The following is a 22,801-nucleotide window of genomic DNA, read 5'->3' on the forward strand; positions in this document are numbered from 1 at the left end:
AAATGGGAGTTGGCTGTTGCCAAAAAAAAAATGCAGTACCTGAAGGGTGGGAATCTTTGGACACCCCCCCAGACTTTCCAAAGTATGATGAGGACAGTGCTTGCATTCCTGAGGGACTCAGTGTAGTTTGAAAAGGCATTTTTCAACTGACAGTGGGAAAACTTCCACCCATTCTGGTTGCATCTCTGCCCCTCTGCCCTCCAGCTCAGAGAGAGAGGAAAGTATTCACCTGGACAAGGCTGTTGATGTCTTTCAATGGATGGACAGTAAAATACATTGGGGGGGGGGGGGGGGGCTGGAAATGGAAAGATGAAGCCTGAAGAAACTTCCTAATAGGAGGGCAAGTGAGTCAAGTACTGAGTGCAGCTGTGCCTTCCAGTGGGGTCCATGTGCCTAAACCCCACAGTTCTGCATCACAGGGCTTCATACAGCTCATTTATTTGTTTATTTTCGCTTGGAGTCCTGGCTGAGCCAGATCTTGAATCCAAGTGGATAGTCCTGGCTCAAAACAAGCTCTCCAGTAACAGCAGAGGTGATGGCAGGATGCAAACACGAGCCAGTGCGCTACCGGAGAGTTTGGGGAAGCAGCTTGCTTGCCTACAGCTCCCAGATTCTGCTTTACAGGCACTTGTCAGCAGCTTTTTAATTGTTCTTAAGCAGAGCTCCCCCTTTAATACTTGTGCATTAACACACTGGTGTGGTAACATAAATATCTCTGTGTGTGTGTGTGTGTGATGCAACCATTTGGCACGTTTAGAAGCAAGGCGAAGCGTGGCAGGACCAGGACCCTGCGTACTCTGGAGGCACAAAGCCAGGCTGGGTGATGGTTTCACATCTTCAGCCATCCCAGGAGTGAAAAAACAAAGCCTAAGTGAATGTATGGATAAGCTTGGCAAGCTCCTTCTGCTGTTGTGCCTTTTTCCTGATGGATAGGAAGGACCCTGATGAGATGCTCTGTGCTGGAAGGGAGGGATGAAGGTTCAGGGCAGCCCAGCCCAGCCCAGCCCAGCCTTGCTGTCATAAACCCCGAGCGACAGCCACGGCCTTTCCATGAATAAATAATCGGTGTTGCAGTTGCAGTGTTGCTGGAGCAAAGTCTGCCCAGAGATTTGGCGTTGGTGGAGCTGAACGAGGTGTCTGGCCCTTTCCCATCGTCTGTTCCCCTCCTCAACCTCCACCCCCACCCACCTGCAAATGGAGCCTGGCAGGGGACGGCAGTCGGGAAAAAGATGGGAATGGGGGGGAGGGAGATAAAAGGATAAACAAAAAACCGGGGACCACCTCAGTGAGGTCCCATCGTTTGTATCCACCACCACTCACCCACCCAACCACCTGCAAACGGGGGCTGGAAGAAGACAGCAGCAGGACAGTTATGGGAATGGGGTTGGGGGAGATGAAGGGATAAATAAAAAATCAGGGAGCGTCCCAGTGGGGCTGCTGGGGGCTGCGGGCCTGCTGGGGTGGGAAGTGAAGGCGACGCAGTTCCTGTCTCTTTAAATCCACCCTGAGCCAGGAGCAGGGAGATGAGGCAGAGCAGAAAGCCCAGGATCATTAATAAGCAGGATTTATTCCCGTAGGGAGCCGGGAAAAAGGAAGAGGGGGGTGGGGGGGTGGGGAGGACGCCCCTCTACCCGACCCTCAGCCCCTCGCCGCAGCATCCAAACCTCCCTCCGAGCATCCTCCGGCAAAAGATGCGGGATCCGCTGGGCGAGGCGAGCGGGTCCTCCCGGGAGTGAGGTTTGCTGGAGGAGGGGAGAACGGTGGTGTTGTTGTTGGGGGGGGGAGGAATGTGGCTAACGGAGGCGATGGCGGGTTTTTAGGGCGCGGGGGTGGCGTGGGAGAGGTTGGGGGAGCCGAGCGGGAGGGCGGCGGAGGCATCACCGCATTGCTGCTGCTGCTGCTGCTACCGCTGCCTCTGCCGGTGCCGCCGGTGCTGTCGGTGCTGAGCCTCCCGGCCGGCCCCGCCATGCCACCGCGCCCGCCGCCCCCCCCGGCCCCCCGCCCGAGCCAGCTTGGCCGGCCGGGGCAGCCCGAGCTGGAGGGCAGCGAGGAGGGGGCTCGGAGCTGAGCGACCCACCGCCCCTCCGGGCTGTACCGGGCGACTGCTCCGCTTCCGTTTCCTTCCTGCTCTTAGCGTTTGGCCTCTTTTTTACCTAGGGGTTTTTCCCCCCCCTTTTTCCCCCCTTTTTTCTTTCTCTCTTTCCCCCCCCCCCCTTCTTTTTCTTCTTCTTTTTATTTTCTTTTCCCTTCCCCCCTTTCCACCTTTTATTTCCCTTCGCCCCCCTCCTTTTTCCCCCTTTTATTTTCCTTTCATTTCCCCGTTTTTCATTCTTCCCCTCCCTTTTTCCCCCCTTTTATTTCTCCCTTCCTTTCCCCCCTCTCTCCCCTTTATTTTCCTCCTTTCTTTTTCTTTTCTCCTCTTCCCCCTCCCTTTTCCTTTTCCCTTATTCATTTTTCCCCCTTTTATTTTTTCCTCCCTTTTTATTTTCCCCTCTTTCCTTCCCCCCTCCCCATTTTTTCTTTCCCCTCTTTTTATCATTCCTTTCTTTTTTTTTTTACCCCCTCTTCTCCTTCTCCCCCACCCCCGTTCCCAGCCTCGGATGGTTTTTAGGTGGAGTCGTTTGCACCAAAACCCAATAGCTGCTGCTGTTCTTGCTGCTATTCCTCCCCCCCCCCCATCCCCCCCCCCTTTTCTTTCCTTTTTTTTTTCTTTTCTTCCTTTTTTTTTTGGTTTTTTTTTTTTTTAATGATACTGTTTCCACAGCAGAGGAAGAGCGAACTGAGCCTCCACATACTCCCCGAGAATGAATAATCACGAGAAACTGGCTTAGAAAGCAGCTCCTTGGATCTGGTGCATGATTTCAATTGAGCTTGATTTGCTTTGAGATTATTTTTTAAGACCTATCTATATCTATATTATATTTTTTTCATTATTAATTCTAATTTTTTTTTCCCCAAGTCATCCTTCTTGTTTCATTTTCTGCCTTTTTTTTTTTCCACCCCCCCTTCTCCCTTCCCCCTCCCCCTCCCCATCCCCTCCCCCCTTTTTTTTCCCCCCCTTTCTTTTTGTTTTTCCTCCTTTTTTCTGTCTCTTCTGTTTTTTTTTCACCTTTTGGGGGATTTGCAAACCGAATTACATGCATGTCCAGTGGGGGAAGGTTTAATTTTGACGATGGAGGGTCGTACTGTGGAGGCTGGGAGGACGGAAAGGCTCATGGCCACGGAATCTGTACCGGCCCCAAGGGTCAAGGTGAATATTCGGGCTCCTGGAGTCACGGCTTTGAGGTCTTGGGGGTCTACACTTGGCCCAGCGGCAACACTTACCAGGGCACCTGGGCGCAGGGCAAGCGCCATGGCATTGGCATGGAGAGCAAAGGGAAGTGGGTGTACAAAGGAGAGTGGACCCATGGATTTAAGGGACGGTATGGGGTCCGAGAATGCACTGGAAACGGGGCCAAGTACGAAGGCACCTGGAGCAATGGATTACAGGATGGCTACGGGACAGAGACCTACTCGGATGGAGGTAGGTGCTGCTGCATTGATACCTTCTTGGCTGGGGTGGGTGGTGGTGTTGGGGGTACAGCCTCGGAATGGAGGGGCCTCTTGCTTTGGTCTGTGAGTTTGCAGCCTGCTAGCTTGAAGTGAAGGATGCTCGTACCCTGCAGGAGATAAGGAACCAGCCCAGCACGGCATCGGTCCAACCCCTTGCCACAGGTAGCCCCATATGTTCAACGGGTCGCTGGGCGCTGGGTCCTACCTCCTGGCCCCTCCTTGACCAGGCTTTCTGGGGAAGGGACTGGGCTGCACTGGTGAAGAGACATTCAATTCTGGCTCAGGGGAGTGGGAGGATGAGGTGGGCCAAGGCGTTGGGAGACAACCCAAGTTGCACATGGGATTCACAGTTGTGACCGCACCACTGGAACCTGTAGATTTGCACTGAAGCAACCCAGGGCAGAGGGGAAGTGAGATTTGGTGGCGGGGGGAGACAGGGCAGAAGGCTCCTGCTAATGCTACCAATGAGAGGCTGGGGGCTTTGCATGCCCAGCAGCCCTTCCAAAGGCAGCCCCATGCTTGATCATAGCAGGCACAGGACTTTAATTCAGACAAGAGTCTTACATTCCTAGTTTACGGCTTAATGCTTAACGTTGGGGCTCAGAGGGATCACCAAAGCTCTTCTCTGCCGTCAACACGGCTTAAACGAGATGTGGAGGGGAAACTGGGATCAGATTAAAACCAAAACAAAACAAAAACCATGAAAACCCAATTGGAACAAAAAAACAAAAACCAAACCCCAAACAAACAAAAAATTGCTGGGCTAACAAGCTTAAAAGCCAAACTGAGGGGAACAGCTGGTGCTGTGCTGTAAGTGGCTGTATCATCCCCTCGCTCGTGTTCTGTGGCCACTTCCATCTGAATTCCCACCATAATCCGAGGCAGGCCTACCTGCCTGCTGGCAGCTGGGGGTTTTTGGTGGCCCTGCCTGCCTGGTTTTGCTGCTGAATGCCTCCATCCAAAGCAGGCTCACTGATTTTAGGTATGGTGTTTTTCTTTTTAAGCTGTTGTGGGTTTCCAGGATGGGCCCTGGAGGGAAATGGCAGCGTTGGTGGGCTCCGTGGCAGCCTTCCTGAAAGGTGCTGCAAGACCTTTCTGTGCAAACCCCAGTTTGCTGCTTTGTGGATTACACAGGGAGGGAAGCATGCAGAATCCCAGCACGGCAGAGGTTGAAAGGGACCTCTGGAGATTGTCCAGTCCGATTAAACCTCACCTGCAGCTGCTTTTTTATGCTCTTGAGGGGAGAGGTGGAACGAGCTCTTGATTTTGAATGATAATCTTGTGCTGGTGGCTTTCTCCTCTGGGAAAACAGAGCTGCAACCTTTTGTTTCAGCTGCCTGGAATAATGCTGGGCTCTGAGCTGGAATCTGCTGGGTGTGTGTTTGCAAAGCCATCAATAAATCCCAGCAGCTCTCTAGATGAGAATAAACCTTGCTCAGAGAATAAGCACAGTCTCCCATGTTCAGAGCAGTCTGGGAGGGATGTGGGGGGGGGTTCTGTGTGCTCCCAACATGGATGCCATCACCCCACTCCTCTCCTGGCACCCAGCCCCTGACAGGGAGGTTTGCAGGCGGGCAGACAGAAGTGTTCACAAACCACAGGTCTCTGGGGGTTGGGTGTTGCAGGGCTGGTCTCGTCCTCAGCCACACATGTGCCCACACCCCATCATGCTTCCCCCTCAACTGCAGTGCAGCAGTTCTGGAGGAACCCGAGAAGCATCTCCCCACTGGGGTCCCTGACCACTGGTTTCACACTTTCTGAGAACCTACCAGAAGCAAAGAGCTTTTTCTTCCATTTTGTCAGGCCAGGCTGGCTTCTTAAGTGTTTGGGGACCAAAGAGCTGTATTGCTTGTTTGTCGCTCGAGGAGGAGGAGGCAAGAGGAGGAGGAGGAGGAGGAGACAAGGACAGGGGCTGTGACACAACGCTCCCCACTAGGGACCCTCCAAATTGTCCTGGCAGGAGAGGACAGCCATGCTGGAGAGTGATAGTAACTGTGGCCAAGCCCATCCTGCTACTGGAGCGGGGACAGGCCCTGCACACCCCAACCAGGCTCCTCCACACCAGCTTTCCCCCCATTTTGGTTGGACAGTCCTCCTGGAGTGACTGGACCCATGTAAAACTGCATTTCCACTCACTCAGTTGCAAGTCCCTAGAGGCCATGACCCCTCCTCAGTTGCCTATCTCCGTTCTGGGTGGAAAACACCAAACTTGGGCATCTTGAGCCTTTTGGACACCAAACCTTAATGAGCTCTGGATGCAAGAAGCTGGTGTGTGGAGGAGCTCAACTGGAAGGGTGGCTACGTAGCTCTGGCACAGGGGAAGCAATGGTTAGGAAGGATGTTTCTCATTAATCTGTTCAAGTTATTACCTCCATCAAACTGAAGTATCCTAGAGCCTTCGCCCCAGCATCTGTCACTTGCCACCCACAGATAAATATTCATCCCTTGCATATATATATTTCTTTCTTTTTTGGAGCACATCAAGCTAGCCTAGGGGCTGGGTCTCTAAGTGCACAGCGAGGCTCAGGAAGCAAAGTGCCCCAGAATTCATGGGTTTCACCCCAGCTTTACCATTCCCTTACAAAACAGCAGGGAAGGGCAAATCTCAGCGTTCCACCCACCAGCTCTGTCTTGGGGAGAGATACTTTGTGTGGCTCCCGAGCACGTGGTGATGCGCTGGGCTCGGACGTGGGGTACGGCATGTGGTGACCTCAAGTTGTATTGCCACCACCCCCTCTGCCATGCCGGCTCTGCTCGCAGCCCCAGGTGCCATCTCCCCTCAGCAGCAGCAGCAGCAGCAGCACAGGCTGGGGGCTCACACGTGCAGGCTGATTCCCCCACACGCAGCTTGCAGAGCTCACACCTCCCACGCGACACGCTCATTGCCATGCACACACACCTCTCCTCCTCCCCACACGCCTCTCCTCTCCTCCCCACACGCCTCTCCTCTCTTCCCCACACACCTCCCCTTCTCCCCACACTTCTCCTCCTCCCCCCACGGGTCTCCTCCCCACGCCCAGACACCGCCCAGCCCCTCCGCTCCCCTACCCACGGGCACATGCTCTGCCCCCATGCCCTCAGCACAGCGCCAGCCCTCCCTGACCCACGCACAGGCCCCATGAATGCCAGCTGGATTCCTCAAGCTGTGCAGATCCCTGTTCATCAACTCGAGCCTGTGTGCAGGCACAGCTTTGAAGCCCACACTGCCGAATTACCCTGGCACTGCTGCGTGCCAAACCCGTGGTCCTGCACCTGTGGCACACCAGCCTGTCTTTCCCCTCCTCTTGGACCCCCTCTCGAACCACGCTGCTGCTGCCATGTCCTTCCTTTGCTGCTCCAAATCCCTGCTACCTCCTGCCCCCAGCCACCAACACCCTGATATTACATAAACCACACTGCTGAGGATTGCTTCAGTCAGATGCTAGAGTTGCACCACTTGTTTGCTGTGCCCAGTTCCAGAGCAAGGAGTGGGATTGCTCCCTTGATCCGGGCAAAAGGGGATGAATCCACCTGGATCAGCACCTGTGTGAGCCCAGGTCACAGCTGTGGTCCATGCTGGAAGTGGTGGAACCTCTGAAGCAGAGGATTGGACACCTCCTCCCATTGAAAACTGTCTGAGCAGGACTGGTGATCAGGAGACATCTCAGGTGGTTCCTGCTTTTCTGGAACTCCTTGGGTATTTTGGGAATATTCAGGGACTTTACCCTGAGGAGAGTTTGAGTTGTATCTGCAGGACTGGCATGGAATCCTAGGGCTGTGCATTGGGTTTGGGCTTAGCTGCTGGAAGCATAGTTGTAGATCAGATGAGCTGAAGTCAATGGGCTGGGTGAGGTGAATAGTGTTGGTTTGACAGTTGGACTCAATGATCTTAAAGGTCTTTTCCAACCAAAAAAAAACCCAAAACACCAAAAAATAGTTGTGTCATTCTGTGATTCTCAGAAGGCCTCAAATCTGCTTATCTGCTCCTGCCAAAGCTCCTTTTCCTTCTCCCTCTGCCCCTCCCCAGCTGAGCATTTGGCATCTGAGACAGGACAGAGGGGCTCAAAGAGGGGCTCAGCCCCTCTCCCAAGTCTCTACTGCCCAGCCAGCCCTCACAGTGGTTCCCTGGGCTGGAGGTATCCAGAGTGCATCGAGGCCATGCCAGATCCCTCCTGCAGCCACCCCCTCACCCCATCCTGGGTGCCCACATGCTCCACACAGCCTTGGTTCTTGGGAGGGCTACCCCAAAAGGGACAGGCGGTCGCATCGCTGTCTTCATCTTGTGTAATCCTTTGTGCCCACTCACCTACATGAATCATCCCTTTGATAGGTGAGTGAAATATAATTAGTGTTTTCATTGTTAGCACCGTGTGAGTAGGCAGGTGGGCTTTCTTGGCCCGGGTTTGGAAGCGTTCATGCCTTGGGAGCAGTGGGGAGAGGGAAGCGGTGCATTGGGAACTGCTGGTGTGGGTTCTCCCACAGCCTGACCTACCTGGGAAGGAGCTGTGGCAGCTCCATGCCCCACTTTCCCCACCTCTGTGATGGCATTGGTGACACCTCCTGCTGCTCCCTGAGCAGGTGCAATCGGGAGCTACCAACCCAATGATTTTGAAATGGCTGAGGAGATGAAAAACCTGAACTGTTTTGCAACATCAAGCTCCTTGCCAGCATCAGTGCTTTCTCCAGGAGGATGGACTGGGGATGCTGTGGGGGTACCTGCCTGCCTGCCTGCCATGGGGCTGCACCACCCTTGCTGAGCAAGGAAGTAGTTCTGAACGAAGCACCATGACCAGGGCCGCTAAGGGCAGCAACATCGCCGAGGGTTGCCTCATGCCTTGCTCCACACCAGGGCTTTTAATGGGTTCCTCTCCAGCTGCAGGGAACCAAGCAGGGAGGGCAAATTTCCGTGCTGTCTATTCATAGCACGGATGTCAGAGTTACCTTAAAAGTATCAGCTCTCCTCTTATTTTGCTGCCAGGAAGGAATTGTTGATGCACTTCAAATAGTGGGTGGCAAGAAGCAAATACAAACGCGCCCTGATCCCCGGATCCTCCCAGTTCCTGCAGCATCCAGCCAGAGCCTGAGCTGCTGCTGACAACCCCCCTGAGAACCTGCTAATTATTATTATTAATAATAATAATAATAATAATAGTAATAGTAAATCCCACCAAGTCAGCAGGAACTTTGTTTACGAAGCATCTCGCTGCACAGGTTTGGTACAGACGATGCTTTGCAGTGTGACAGCGGCTTACAGGAGAGCAAGAAGGGAACCATCAGGACCTGCTCCACATAGGAAAATGAATCAAAATACTAAATGAAGCTTCTGACCAGCCTCATTAAAAATAAATGATATGAACTCATGGTAATTACTTCGCTCCCTGGAACATGCTGCTTAGTTTCAGGTACAGCTCAGGACAGAGGAAGAAGGATTTCTAACCCCGGGGGAAAAGTACATGAGAGAGAAATTGGCAGACAGGCTCAGACCCTCACTCTGTCTTCTCCACCTTTATCCAGCAGGTGATGCTCCAGGGGATGATGTAAGACCCCAGCCTTGGGCCAATCTGACCCAAAATAGAGGGGGACTAAAAACCTGAAGCCCCACAATAATATCCTCTCACTGGGTGGGTTTCTCATGGCTTTTCATGCAAGTCTCAGGACATTTGCATGTGATTTGATATCCCATGGGGCTCCTCGTGGTTGGGTGACATCTGCTCCTGTAGCTGAACGTTTGGTTTGTTGTGTTTTTGGGTGTTTGGGTTTTTTTTTTCCCCTTGAAGCTCCAGCTTGTGGAATCATGTGATTTTTGCAAGGTTTTCAGCTTCAGTTTTGAAGCAAGGTTTCCACCCAGACTCTTGCAGAAAAGTCATTCTCCCAGGCTTGGAAACCAGCAGATGAGAGCTAAAAATGCCTTCTCTTTAACAAAAAAAAAAAAAGAAAAGCCTTGATTTTTCAAATGAACCTGATGAATTTTACATGCTTTGAGCCAGGTAATGCTGACAACGATGAATGAGCTGTATTAACGCAGGCATGGCTTGAAGATGCAGCAGCTGGGCGGGATGGGCTTGGGGATGACCTTATAGGGCCCAGCGCTGTGGTTTTGCATCTGTCTCCTGAGATTCTGTAGGTTTTGTCTGTTTGGGGTCTGGCTTTGGCATCTTTGGCACTGGTTGAAGTCCTGAGCGAGAAAGGGGTTGTTGGGTTTTGGCTGTTGGGGTGTTTTTTTTGCAAGCTATTGCAATAGTTGCAGGAAAGCCTTGCTGCTGGCTTGCCCTTGCAATAAGCTGGTTAACTTGTGAATAAGTATTGAATGACTTGACTCAATGATCTTGAAGGTCTTTCCTAACCTAAATGATTCTATGATTCTAGACCTTACTGCTCTCTACAACTACCTGAAGGGAGGTTGTAGCCGGGGGGAGGTTGGTCTCTTCTCCCAGACAACCACCCACAGAACAAGAGGACACAGTCTCAAGCTGTGCCAGGGGAGGTTCAGGCTGGATGTTAGGAAGAAATTCTTCACAGAGAGAGTGATTGGCCATTGGAATGGGCTGCCCAGGGAGGTGGTGGAGTCACCGTCATTGGAGGTGTTCAGGAGGAGACTTGATGGGGTGCTTGGTTGCATAGTTTAGTTGATTAGGTGGTGTTGGATGATGGGTTGGATGCAATGATCTTGAAGGTCTCTTCCAACCTGGTCTGGTCTATTCTATTCTATTCTATTCTATTCTATTCTATTCTATTCTATTCTATTCTACTCTACTCTACTCTACTCTACTCTACTCTACTCTGATTCTATTCTATTCTATTCTATTCTATTCTATTCTATTCTATTCTATTCTATGTTAACAAAAAGGGGGAGCTTGGAGAAAAACCAAACCAAACCAAAACCTGAGTGGCAAGTGTTTGTAATTTGGGGCTTGATTTTGGCTTTTCAAAGACAGATTCTGGCCTTTGAATCAAAAATCCTTAAAAATTGCCCTTGATGCAGGAGCATTCCCTTAGAACAGCCACTCTTTCCCTCATATCATTCCCTGAAGAGGTTCTTAACATACAGCGGAGCATCATGAATTTTCATGAATGAGTGAACAGCCAGAGCAAGGTCCCAAAGTTTTTGGATATCTCACCAAGATGATGACTGTAAAGACACAATTTCCTGCTCAGAGCATCATGTGTCCAGTTCTGGGCCACTCAATGTAAGGACATTGAGACTCTTGAACGTGTCCAGAGAAGGACAATGAGGCTGGGGTGAGGCCTTGAGTGCAAGCCCTACGGGGAGAGGCTGAGGGAGCTGGGATTGTTTAGCCTGGAGAGGAGGAGGCTCAGGGGAGACCTTATTGCTCTCTACAACTACCTGAAGGGAGGTTGTAGCCAGGAAGAGGTTGGTCTCTTCTCCCAGGCAACCACCACCAGAACAAGAGGACACAGTCTCAAGCTGCCCCAGGGGAAGTTTAGGCTGGAGGTGAGGAGTAAGTTCTTCACAGAGTTGTTAGCCATTGGAATGTGCTGCCCAGGGAGGTGGTGGAGTCACCACCCCTGGAGGTGTTCAAGAGGGGATTGGACCTGGCACTTGGTGCCATGTCTTAGTAGTCATGAGGTCTTGGGTGACAGGTTGGACTTGATGATCTTTGAGGTCTTTTCCAACCTTATTGATTCTATGATTCTATGATTTTGGACCTGCAAACTGATTCCATGGACTAAACAAGGGACTGATCATTTATTTCACAGGGAATAAATAAACCCTGTTCTTGCCTCATCTTGTCCTGTGCCATCCCCACTCCTGATCCAGACTCGTATCCTGAGGCCATGGGGAGCTCAGCATCTCCCACGCCTCACATGAGGTGCAGCCCCCCAAAACCTGATGCTGGCACACAGCACCATTTGTGAGTGCTGGAGAATTAGCCCTTACTCCTGTGAGCTCTGCTGAGAAATGGGGTGAGATCAGAGAGTTTGTGATAAGGATTAGAGTGCTGGGGGATTAATGGGCTAAGCATTAGCCTGATTTCACTCTGCTTTGTGAAAGGAGCACATTAGCTGGAATAAAGGTGGTGAGTGACACATTAATGTATCCCACACCCCTTGTGCTAAAGCCTCATCCTGGTTCTGACCCCAGACAGTGGCCAACCCCAGGAGGATTCAACTGTGCTAGGCAAAATGAGGCACCCCGTTTCACCAAGGTACTGATGCTCATTCAGCTTTCCCTCTTCTCCAGCAAACCCAGCAAGACTGGAAATTTCTTTAGTACTTTCCTCTTGAAAAGCTCTATTTCCCCTGACTCCAGGACCTGCTGCTTTAAGAAAACTGCCCTGAGATGCATTATGTGTCCCCTCAGAGTTAGTGATTTGATTGTCATTGTAATGGGCTGAAGCGTTCCTCCAAACGCTGGCTGCAAAAAGCAATTACTAATGAACTCGGGGAAGCAGCAGACAGAGAAGGGGGAGGGGATGGTCAGGATGGGCTTGTGTTTTCCTGTGCTTGGTGGAGAGCAAATTGAGTTTTTCCCCCTTGGAAGCCAAGCCTTGCCATGGGTGTGTGGGGATGTTCCTCTGACAGATGTTATCTGAGCTGAATCTCCACCTGTGAGTTTTCTGGAATGGCTTCTCCTTACCACCATAAGGTCACTTATTCATCACTGTCCATCCCCTGTGGGAAATGGCTTCATCCCTGCAGCTTGGCTTATCTTCAGAGGTAGGACATCAGCTTTGGGTTTTGCCCCATTCCCTGTCCTGCTGTAGGTTTGCTGTAGGTGGTGCCCACAGCAGGAGTCACAGACCTCATTTTGTTGGAGGACCTCATCCTCCATCTTGCTTTGTGCTTCAGTTTCCCATCTGCAGGTGCAAATATCCAGAGTCTTTGCAATACCATGCTGCAGATCAATGTCTGCCAGTGAGGGAAGTGGCTTCATTCTGCTGATCTCCTGGTTGCAAAGTGTCATAGGGCTGGGCATCACGGCAATGAGAATATAAAGGACTCTCATGCTTTGGATGAGGCTCATACTGCCCAGATGAGCATTCTCTCCACATGTGAACCTGCCTTTCAGATGGTTTTCCCTGTGGAGCACAGCTGAGCAATCCCTGTTCTGTGCTATTTCAGCCAGACTTACTTTATGTTGTTATTTGCATCCACAAAGGAGGAGGCAGATTCCCAGGCTGTGGCATGAGGCTGGATAAATCCATCTCCTTTCTCCAACCCCCAGTTCTTGCTCCCACAAAGGTGCCTAGCAAGGCACCTGTCTCTACCTGCTTGCAAGGTGGTCTCCTACATCACATCATCCAAACCCAGCCAACCTCACTGGTTTGGATGGAGGGTCCCTACGCTTTAGCTGTCAAAACCATGCTGATAGGAGGCGCAGATTTGCAGGGATGTATTTATTTACCGAGCCCCAGCAACAGACTTAATGCTACAGAGCACCCAAGCAAAGCAGCCCATGCCAGCTCTGCTCCAGTCATCCTCTTCTCCTCTCTGCTCTGCTCTTTTCTCTTTTCCTAGCTGCCTTTCTCTCCTCCACAGATGCCCAGACCTCGCTGTGCCCATCGTGCCTCTCTGTACCCAGCCCCGCATTCAGCGATATGACTAACATCCATCACGTGTTCCTGCCTGCAAGATTATATTTGCATACTCAAAAATCCATACTTTATTTCTTCCCCTGTGTAAGCAGTTACCAGAGCATATTTTTGGCAAATTAGCAGCCCCAGCAGAAGCATCTGACTGTGTTTTCAGCATGGCTTGGTGATGGTCAGAGCCATGGAGAGCCTCGGAAGGGCTGTGGGGGAGATAATTTGCTGCTGGAGCGGTATCTGTGTGGCACTGCACACATGCACCAGCACTGATTCCCACCTTTTGTCATGGGCAATGCAGCTGGCAAGTCCTAGCCCTCAAAACCATGTCAGTGTGGGATCTAGGTGAGCATCTGAGGGACAACTGCTGCTCTCCAACCAGCAACTTGGGACAGGGCAGGGAATGCAGTTTATGCTCTTTGCTCCTTGTCCTATTGCTGGGAACAAACTAAGAAGAGTCTGGCCCCATCCTTTTGCTCTCCACCCTTTAGCTCCTGCTGAGCATTGAGCAGATCCCCTCTCAGGCTGCTCTTCTCCAGGCTCAACAGCCCCAGGTCTCTCAGCCTTTCTTCCTTACAGAGGTGCTCCAAGTCCCCTCAGCATCTGCACGGCCTTCACTGCACTCTCTCCAGTAGTTGCAAGTCAATATTGAACTAGGGGAGCCCAGAACTGGACCCAGTATTCCAGATGTGGCCTCAGTAGTGCAGAGGAGAGGTGGAGGATTCCTCTCATACATCTTCTCTTTGGGATGGATGCTTCTGAGGTGCTACACAAAATCAGTGCCTGAATCCTTCCTGGGCTCAAAAGTGGTATCTGTAGAACAGGCTCCTCCTGGTGTATCACAAAATACCAGCCTAATTACTGCCACTGAACATCCCTAATTAACATGCTGCAGAGTTCAGAGATAAGAGATCTGGGGCAGGGAGCATACCAGGAAGGACCCTTCAAAAGATGGACAAGCAATTTGCAAGGCTTAATTACTCTGGCTGGGTTTGGAAAACTGGACAGGCATGTTGGACACCTCAGCCCTCGTTCCCAGATTTCACTGAGTGGCAAAAGCAAGCTGGGAGGTTCAGCTATCGCTGCCAAACACAGCCACCATAACAGGTGGATCTGGCTGTGCTTCAAGGATGGGACAAAGCCTCCAGAGAAACCTGCCTTTTGAAGCCTGCTGCTCTCTGGAAGCCTGTTCCCATGTCACTGATTATTTATCTAACCTGGGAAGACCTTGTGTTTACCTATGACAGGGGGTTAGCTGGGGAGTTCTTCAGTGGGAGAGATGGATAAGGAGTATTTTCCTAAGCACTTGACTTTTCTTTTTGAGGCCATGTTGTGATAATCATAGTATCAGTGTGTCCATAGGGCCTCAGAATGCTTTACAGCATCCTAAAGAACCACTTCAATTTCTCCATATGAGAAGCTGAAGTAGAGAAAGGCAGAGCAGGGCTGTGCAAAGCTCCCTGTGTGCTTCACCCCCTGTGCTTGCCAAAAGTTTCATCCTACAGGACACAAAATTGGCTGTCTTGGTTTGTGAGCTGCCTGCAGTCCCTAAAGCTTTGTACTTCATGGTGTGCCTGGGCCCAAGCCAAAGGGGTCAGCAGCCTGCAAAATGCCAGATCCTTGGGTACAGGGAGAGGGAGGGAAGAAAATGCAGCTGTTTCAACATCCCAAATCCTGACCTGTCTCCTTCCAACGCTATGAAGAAGATGGGTCAAGTCTGTATTCAGGTGCATGATCCCACCTTGGGCCAAGGGAAGCCCCATGCATGTTGCTGGGCTGTGAGCAGATCATCCACATCCCTTGGGGCTTCCTTCTGGTATCCTCAATCCACCTGCTGCTCCAGTGAGCCCTAAGGAAAACCCTAAGATGTCTCACCACCCTCAGTGTAAACCATTTCTTCCTTCTCTCCAGTCTAAATCTCCCTCTATTAGTTCAAATCCATCACCCCTCATCCTGTCACAACAGGCTTGGCTAAGAAGTCTGTTCCCAGCTTTCTTCTCAGCCCCTTTAAGTACTTAAAGGCCACAAGAAGGTCTCCCTAGAGCCTTCTCTTTCCCAGGCTGTACAACACCAACCCTCTCACTTTTTCTTCATAAGAGAGATGTTCCAGCCCTCCATCTGGGCCAGAAAGGCCATTTTCTAGATGTCCCAGGTCTCCTTTCCCTCTCCATCACTCTCTTATGTACAAAAGGCACCTGGTATGGAGCCAAATGACATCAATGTAGTGACTCTTCTCAGCCTGGTGTGCTGTGTGTGGGAAGAGCAATCCATAAGCTGATTGCCTCTTCCCAGACATGAGGAAGGCCTTATCTGGGAGAGCAAGAAGCTCTCTCTGTGGTCCTGGGCCCATGAGCCCCACCACAGTGGCTGTATCCTGGGGAGATGGTGATGATGGAGATGTAGAAGATGGAGATAAATGGAGGTGGAGGTCATCTTTCTCTGCTCCCCAGGAAAATCACCCAAAACTCTTTGGCAAAACCAAGGAAATGAATGGAAACTTGTCAGTGTTCCTGGTCTCTGTAATGCCTCAGATCCTCCTGAAGCACTTTGCAAACAGGAGCTAATTAGCTTTCCTAATACCCAGCTGAATTGCTAGAGTGCCACCACATGATCCCTCTTTCCAGCCAGGAGCATGGAGGTGCAGAACTTGCACCAAACCATCTCATCACCAGCTCTGCACAAGGTCCCACTCACATCTGCAAGGTGCAAACCAGGGTGAACCCTGATTTGGTGGATTTGGGGGACAACAGCAGCAGCCCCTGCAGACTCCCTGCTCTCTTCCCAGAATGGATTTCAGCCTCCTGAGCCAAATGCTGAGGAAGTGCTGAATAATGGCAGCAAATGAGATTACTTTGTGGTGCTTGTCATTTCTCAAAACAGATGCTGGAGCATCAGAGATGATGCTTTGGAGGCCAGGGACTTCCTGACTTCTGCTTTCAGTCTGACTGGCTCCAGCCAAGAATGGGGCTCCACCTGGTCCTCAAGGCAACAGAAATTCCTGCAGGGGTTTTAAAAGCTATTTGGAAACAAGCCAGCCTTGCTCCAAGGGGAGCAAGACAGAATACCCCTCCCATAACAAGGGAAAGTGACCAGCAACCACGTCAGTCATTTTCTTCTCTCCATCTGTCCATCCCATCCTGGCTTTCCTCATTTTCCCACTGCCCCATTCCCTTTCTCACTCTCCACCTACTGTTTCCAAAAGAGGAATATTCTCACTCATCCATCCTTTGGGATGACTTCAGTTATTTTCTCCCAGCCTCAGGCTGTGCCTGCCCCTTATCTTGGCATCACCTTTATCTTGACCAAATCCTACTGGAGCAATCACACCGGGAGTCAAGAAATCTTCCCTGTGGTGAGCAGAAGCACAACCTGCTTATTCCTTGCAGCAGATTTCCCATTCCCAGGGCAGGATCAGGCCACCCTTTCAGCAGGAACCTGGTGGTGGCTGAAATTTCATGGCTAGACTGTCTGGTGCTCTCCTGTCATGGATCTGCTTTTGTCCACAGCTTCCACCCAACCCTACACTTGTCTGCAGCTGCTTGTGTGGTGGTGCCCTGACCACCTCATGGCTGCTGCATTTTTCCTGATGGGATCACTCCATTAATCTCATGCAATTAATGCTTCAGGAAGCATTTGGCAAATATGGAGAGTAAGGAAAGAGCTATGAAGCAGAAATGGCTGATGCTTCCCTTCTGTACCATAGCAAGTCACAAATTACCAGCTCAGGAGGATTTTCATTCCACATTCAAGACTTTCTTGCTGCTCTTTGTCTTGCATTCATGAGAGTGACCTGCATGGCTAGAAGTTGGCACAGGCTGCCCAGGACTGCAATGCCCAGGCAGACTGGGAATCTCCACAGCCTTTCTGGGCAGCCTGCTCCAGGACATCAGCACCCTCACAGCAAAGAGGTTTCTTCTCCCCTTCTGATGGAACAACCTGGCTTCCAGTTTGTGCCTGTTGCCCCTTGTCCTGTTGCTGGGCACCAGTGAAAAGAGTCTAGCCCCATCCTCTTGCCTTCTGCCCCTACCTTTAGCTCTTGCTGAGCATTGAGCAGATCCCCTCTCAGGCTGCTCTTCTGCAGGCTAAACAGCTCCAGATCCCTCAACCTTTCCTCCTCGGATGCTCCAGGGGTCAAGGCTGGACAATGCCATCAGTTTGTGACCACGATTGCAGTGGTGTTGGTTTGCTCCTTGCTTCCCATGTCCATGGAGGCATGTTTCATTCTTGCACACAGTTAGAGAGGACATCTCCTCCAGAGTGCTCAGCACTCTGAAGTCCTTGAGAACCTCCATTCAGCACCTCAGCAGATCAGCCTGGGGCTATTTCACATCAGAGCTGCTTGTCCCATTAAACTCAGCCCCATGCTATGGTCCTCACTGCAAGGACTTCCTGTTGCACACTCCCTAGCTCTGAGGCAGTTGTAGATGCTCCATCCTGGCATGCCAAGTGTAAAACCATAAAGTTCTGTTCCTCTGCAGGGAGAAGCAGTCTCCCAGCTCCTTGTGAGATTAAGCTTTGTGCATATATCTGCAAATGTTAGGGAGCAGAGGTTAAACTGAGCAGTGCAAGGGGAGGTGGTGATGGTGCTTAGCAATGCAGATCAGATGGCTCTGAGACCTTCCTGTACTCATGGACAAATCCTGGACTGTTCAGGGGTTTAAAATGTGATGAAGTCAGATGAAGGAAGAAGTGCTCTTTGAGTGAGAAAGGATGGATGAGTTCCACTCCTCAGAAGGAAGCTCTTTGATCTGCTGGTGGCCAACAAGGTGACCAGATCTTTTGGTGACCATCAAAGACCAATCCCCAGAGGCAATTCATGCTACAGCATCCAGCAGAGAAGCAACCAGGAGAGCAGCAATACCATGCAAGCAGACCTGGGGGGTTGAGGTTTGCTCTCTGCTGAGCATTTCTTCATGGCTGAGGCCACATCTGGAGTACTGAGGGTACTGGAGGACTGTGTTCAGTTGGGCTCCCCAGTTCAAGAGTGACTCAGAACTACTGGAGAAAGTCCAAAAGAGGCTAAAAAGCTGATGAGGAGATTGGAGCAGGTCTGTGAGGAGGAAAGGCTGAGAAACCTGGGGCTGTTTATCCTGGAGAAGAGCAGCCTGGGAGGGGATCTGCTCAATGCTCAGCAAGAGCTAAAGAATGGAGGGCAAGAGGATGGGGACAGACTCTTCTCAGCAGTGGCCAGTGACAGGGCAAGGGGCAACAGGAACAAACTGGAACCCAGAAGGTTCTATCTGGACATTAGGAGAGAATTCTTTGCTGTGAGGGCGCTGGAGCCCTGGAGCAGGCTGTCCAGAGAGGCTGTGGAGTCTGCTTCTCTGAAGAGATTCCAAACCTGCCTGGACATTGGGATCCTGGGCAAGCTGCTGTGGGTGGCCTTGCTTTAGAAGGGGGGCTGGACTAAATGATGTCCAGAGGTCCCTTCCAACCCCCATCATTCTGGGATTCTGGGATACTGGGAGGGAAGAAGCAGGACAGCCTGGCTGGCTGGGGTGGCTCCTCAAGTCCTTGCATCCTCTGCTTAGAAAGATCAGCTTTGCCAAGGAGATGCAGAGATGACTTCTGGCACCTGTGCAGATCTAGGAGTAGACTTCTAGGCCATTCAAAGATGACAGCTTCCCAGGAGCCTCTGCCATACTGGGGACAGCACAGGCACTGGCTGCAGCTGTCACCTGCTGAGACCAATTTGCCATCTCTGTTCCAGCTCAGACATGGTCACGTCTGCTCCAAGAGCCCTTTCTTCTGCTCTTTGCTGCTGTCCCTGGTTTCCAGCAAGGGCTGTACTTGCTTTGTGGTGCTTCTGTTTAATCTGCTTGGGGTTTTTTTCAGCTGCAGATTTGCTAGGAGATGGGGAGGTCAAGGGATCTGCCTGAGGGCAGGGATCGAGTCAAGAGGTTCAGCCAAGGGACAGGGATTCCAGGATTTGGGCAGAGCAGATTGTGATGAATCTCATGCAGGATCTTTCCTTCCTGTCCTTTTGCCCACACTGGCATCTTTCTCTGAAACCCATTGGATCCATCTCTAGGAGAAACAAGAGGTTGAACACAGGCTGAGGAGCCAGCTTGCAGGTTCCCTTTGCACAGATGCTCAGGATGTTGGAGGCTATCTCCCTCATCCAGCTGCCACGCATCACCCCCAAGAGGTTATCATGCTGAGATACTCTGGGATGGAGCCAGAAAGAGGAATGACAGTCTTCTGAAGGGCAGCTGGGAGAACTGGGGTTGTTCAGTCTGGAGAAAAGGAGGCTGAAAGGAGACCACCTGTCTCTCTGCAACTCTCTGAAAGGAGGTTGGACTTAGGTGGGAGTCGGTATCTTCTCCCAGGGAGCAAGGCATATGACAAGAACAAATAGCCTCAAGTTGTGCCAGGGGAAGTTTAGGCTGGACGTGAGGAACAATTTTTCCCGTTGAGGGTTGTCAAGGCCTGGGCCAGGCTGCCCAAGGCCCTGGTGGAGTCCCCATCTTTGGAGGGGTTTCAAAGCAATGGAGAGATTGCTAAGGGACATGCTTTAATGGTGACTTGGCAGTGCTGGGCTGATGGTTGGATCTGATGATCTTAAAGGTCTCTTCCAACCAAAACAATGCTATGACTCTGTGCTTTCACAGTGCCAGGTCTGCAAGGATGGCCAGATGGCTTGATGGGCTCTCTCCTGCCACAGACACCATTCCAGTTTGCTGCTGGGCACAGGAAGAGCCGTGGGTGTAGATCATCAATCGTTACCCGTTCTTTAGGACACCAAAGTGGGCTGCAGTAGGGCAAACCAGGATCACTGCTCAAATTCAACCACAAGACATGCCAAGCTGTTTGCCATCCATCCTGATGATTGTCCCCCATCCTTCTCCCCACCAGCACTGCCACTACCTCCTCACTCTGCCCACCAGCGCCTGACATAATCCCAGTGCTTGCCTCCCTCCCCCATGCTAATCCTATAAACCCTCGGTAAATCCTTCCCTCCTGGCCCTGCCTCTCCATGTCCCTTCTCTGAAACAGTCATGGTGGGGTCCCTCAGCTTGAGGCTGGCATGTTTTTGGGGTGTTACAAGGCTGCCACCCAGATAATGTAGCACCTTGGGGGACTGCCTGCATCGGAGCGCTGAGAAGGGTGATGGAGCCCTGAGGGATTTGTGCAAAGCACTGGGAGCCATTAGATAACAGCTGATGCACCCTAAAATGCACCCTAAGACATGACAGGTGCTGGTTTCTTACCCCTGGGAAGCAGTTCCCTTGCTCAGCATGAGCTGCTCCAACCTGTATCTGTATCCAGAGCAATCACTGAGCTATGGGGACTGGGTGGTGGAAAGCTCTAAGGAAATTCTGGAGGGTAGGATGGGGATGGAGAATTCAATGGAGTAGAAGGATGAGTAGGGTTGGGATGACAAGAGGAGGGCTCCTCTGGGTTTGGGGAGAGGCATGGCCAGCACAACTCATTTTAATAATACCTTCTGCTGTGCTGCTGCTAAGTGGTGAGAGAGAAAATGCTGCAGCAAGGCAGACAGGTCTCAGGGAACAGTATTTTTGCAGTTCAGGTGGACCTGATGGGTTGCTTATGTCTCCAAATCCTGGCCTGTTTGCAAAGGCCAAAGGGCATCTTGTGCAAAAGGGCTGTAAAACTCTATCAGATGGAGCCAGCAACCACCATCCAGGCTGTTTTCATCATTCCAGTGTGACTCTCACAGGCTTCACTGTTTCAGCAAGGCTGTTTTAAGACTCCCTTGGTGTGCAAGAGCAGGACTGGGGTGAAGGGAGGCCCCAGTGCTTCAAGGTGCTTCCTGCTCCCATCCTTGCTCTTTGCATCTCCAGGGCTGGGAGAGAGCAGGGCAGCCTGGGGTTGGGATCAACCACAGCATCCCAGCAACACCAGTGCCAGGCAAGGACACATCCTCAGTCTGACCAATCCACCCTGAGAGGGTTTTGGTGAGCAGTGAATTCATAGAATCATAGACTTGTTTTGGCTGGGAAGGAGCTCTAAGTTCATTGAGTCCAACCATCAACCCATGCCCACCAAACCGTGTCCCAAAGTGCCATGCCTACACGTTTTTTGAACCCCTCAGGAATGGTGACTCCACCACCTCCCTGGGCAGCCTGTTCCAATGCCTGACCACTCTTTCAGCAATGGCATTTTTCCCAATATCCAGTCTAAAATGGATGCATCTTGAGCTAGTCCAGAAAAGATTAACTGACCTAAGAATCAGGACAAGCCCCACAGGTCACTGGGCTGGGATAAAAGGCAAAAGGGTGTCAATCCCAGGAGGAGAAGGGATTATAAAGCACTGCAGTTTATGGCCACACTTTGTGCTCCACTTGCACACCCCAGGCTGGATGGATTTCTTGATGCTTCCATTCCCAGTACTGTGGAGAGGTCCTGTGTGTGTTTTGTCCTGCTAAAGACCAGTGAAGCCAATCCAGTGTGAGCCCACACAGATGTAGGAGTGCAAGCAGGGGCACATTCCTGAGGAGAATCTCCAAATGGATCTCTCTCTGTGAGGCCTTGATTCCTACAGAGCTGATCCCTTCTGCTCCATGCCAGATGAGCAGCTCTACGAACAGAAACAAACACCACAGCGGACAACCACTGCCAGCCCTGCCAGCAGCATAGGCAGCAATGGGATCTGATCCCTCATAACAATTCCCTACCCCATCTCCCTGTTCCCTTCCCTTTCAAGGTAGGGGTTGATCTAAGGGACACTACCTTGAAGCGAAGTGATGTCTTAGCCAGCTTCTGACATTTCCATTCTGCACCTGGAGAACATGCCTGCAATGATCTAACCAAGATGTTATTTTGTCCTCCTGTAATGTGAGATTCCAGTCCGTGTCACACAGGGAGGCAGAGCTGCACCTTGCTGCTCCTGCTAAGGAACAGGCTAGCAGAGGAGTTTGGTGCTGTTAGTCACACAATTCCAGCATGGTGGAGTTTGGAAGGGACCTCTGGAGATCATGTCCAAGCAGGGTCACCCACAGCAGGTTGCCCAAGATCACAATGTCCATTGGGGTTTGGATGTCTGCAGAGATTCCATAGCCTCTCTGGGCAGCCTGCACCAGGGCTCTGGCACCCTCACAGCAAAGCATTTTCTCCTCCTCTTCAGAAACAACCTCCTGGGTTCCAGTTTGTGTCTGTTGCCCCTTGTCCTGCTGCTGGACACCACTGACAAGAGTCTGGCCCCATCATCTTGGTCCCCACCTTTAGCTATTTTGGAGCACTGATCAGATCCCCTCTCAGGCTGCCCTTCTCCAGGCTAACCAGCCCCAGCCTTTGCTCCTCACAGAGATGCTCCAGGCCCCTCAGCACCTTCATAACCTCCACTGTGCTCCTTCCAATGTGCTCCAATGAGGAGATTGGAGCAGGTCTGTGAGGAGGAAAGGCTGAGAAACCTGGGGCTGTTTATCCTGGAGAAGAGCAGCCTGGGAGGGGATCTGCTCAATGCTCAGCAAGAGCTAAAGAATGGAGGGCAAGAGGATGGGGACAGACTCTTCTCAGCAGTGGCCAGTGACAGGGCAAGGGGCAACAGGAACAAACTGGAACCCAGAAGGTTCTATCTGGACATTAGGAGAGAATTCTTTGCTGTGAGGGCGCTGGAGCCCTGGAGCAGGCTGTCCAGAGAGGCTGTGGAGTCTGCTTCTCTGAAGAGATTCCAAACCTGCCTGGACATTGGGATCCTGGGCAAGCTGCTGTGGGTGGCCTTGCTTTAGAAGGGGGGCTGGACTAAATGATGTCCAGAG

General features: G+C 51.5%; 1 protein-coding gene across 1 annotated transcript in view; it reads left to right on the forward strand.

The window, feature by feature from the left end:
- The first annotated feature begins 1,529 nt into the window (after window positions 1–1,529).
- JPH3 (junctophilin 3) overlaps window positions 1,530–22,801 on the forward strand; it is a 71,162-nt gene continuing 49,890 nt past the window's right edge. Inside the window, exon 1 of the mRNA XM_068150810.1 lies at window positions 1,530–3,523. Coding sequence (XP_068006911.1) covers window positions 3,142–3,523 — 382 coding nt within the window. The 5' untranslated portion in view covers window positions 1,530–3,141. The remainder of the gene's footprint in view (window positions 3,524–22,801) is intronic.

This window comes from Melanerpes formicivorus, unplaced genomic scaffold (genome assembly GCF_026170545.1).
Source record: "Melanerpes formicivorus ecotype bairdi unplaced genomic scaffold, bMelFor1.0.p_v2 SCAF_20, whole genome shotgun sequence".
Lineage (NCBI taxonomy): Eukaryota > Metazoa > Chordata > Aves > Piciformes > Picidae > Melanerpes > Melanerpes formicivorus.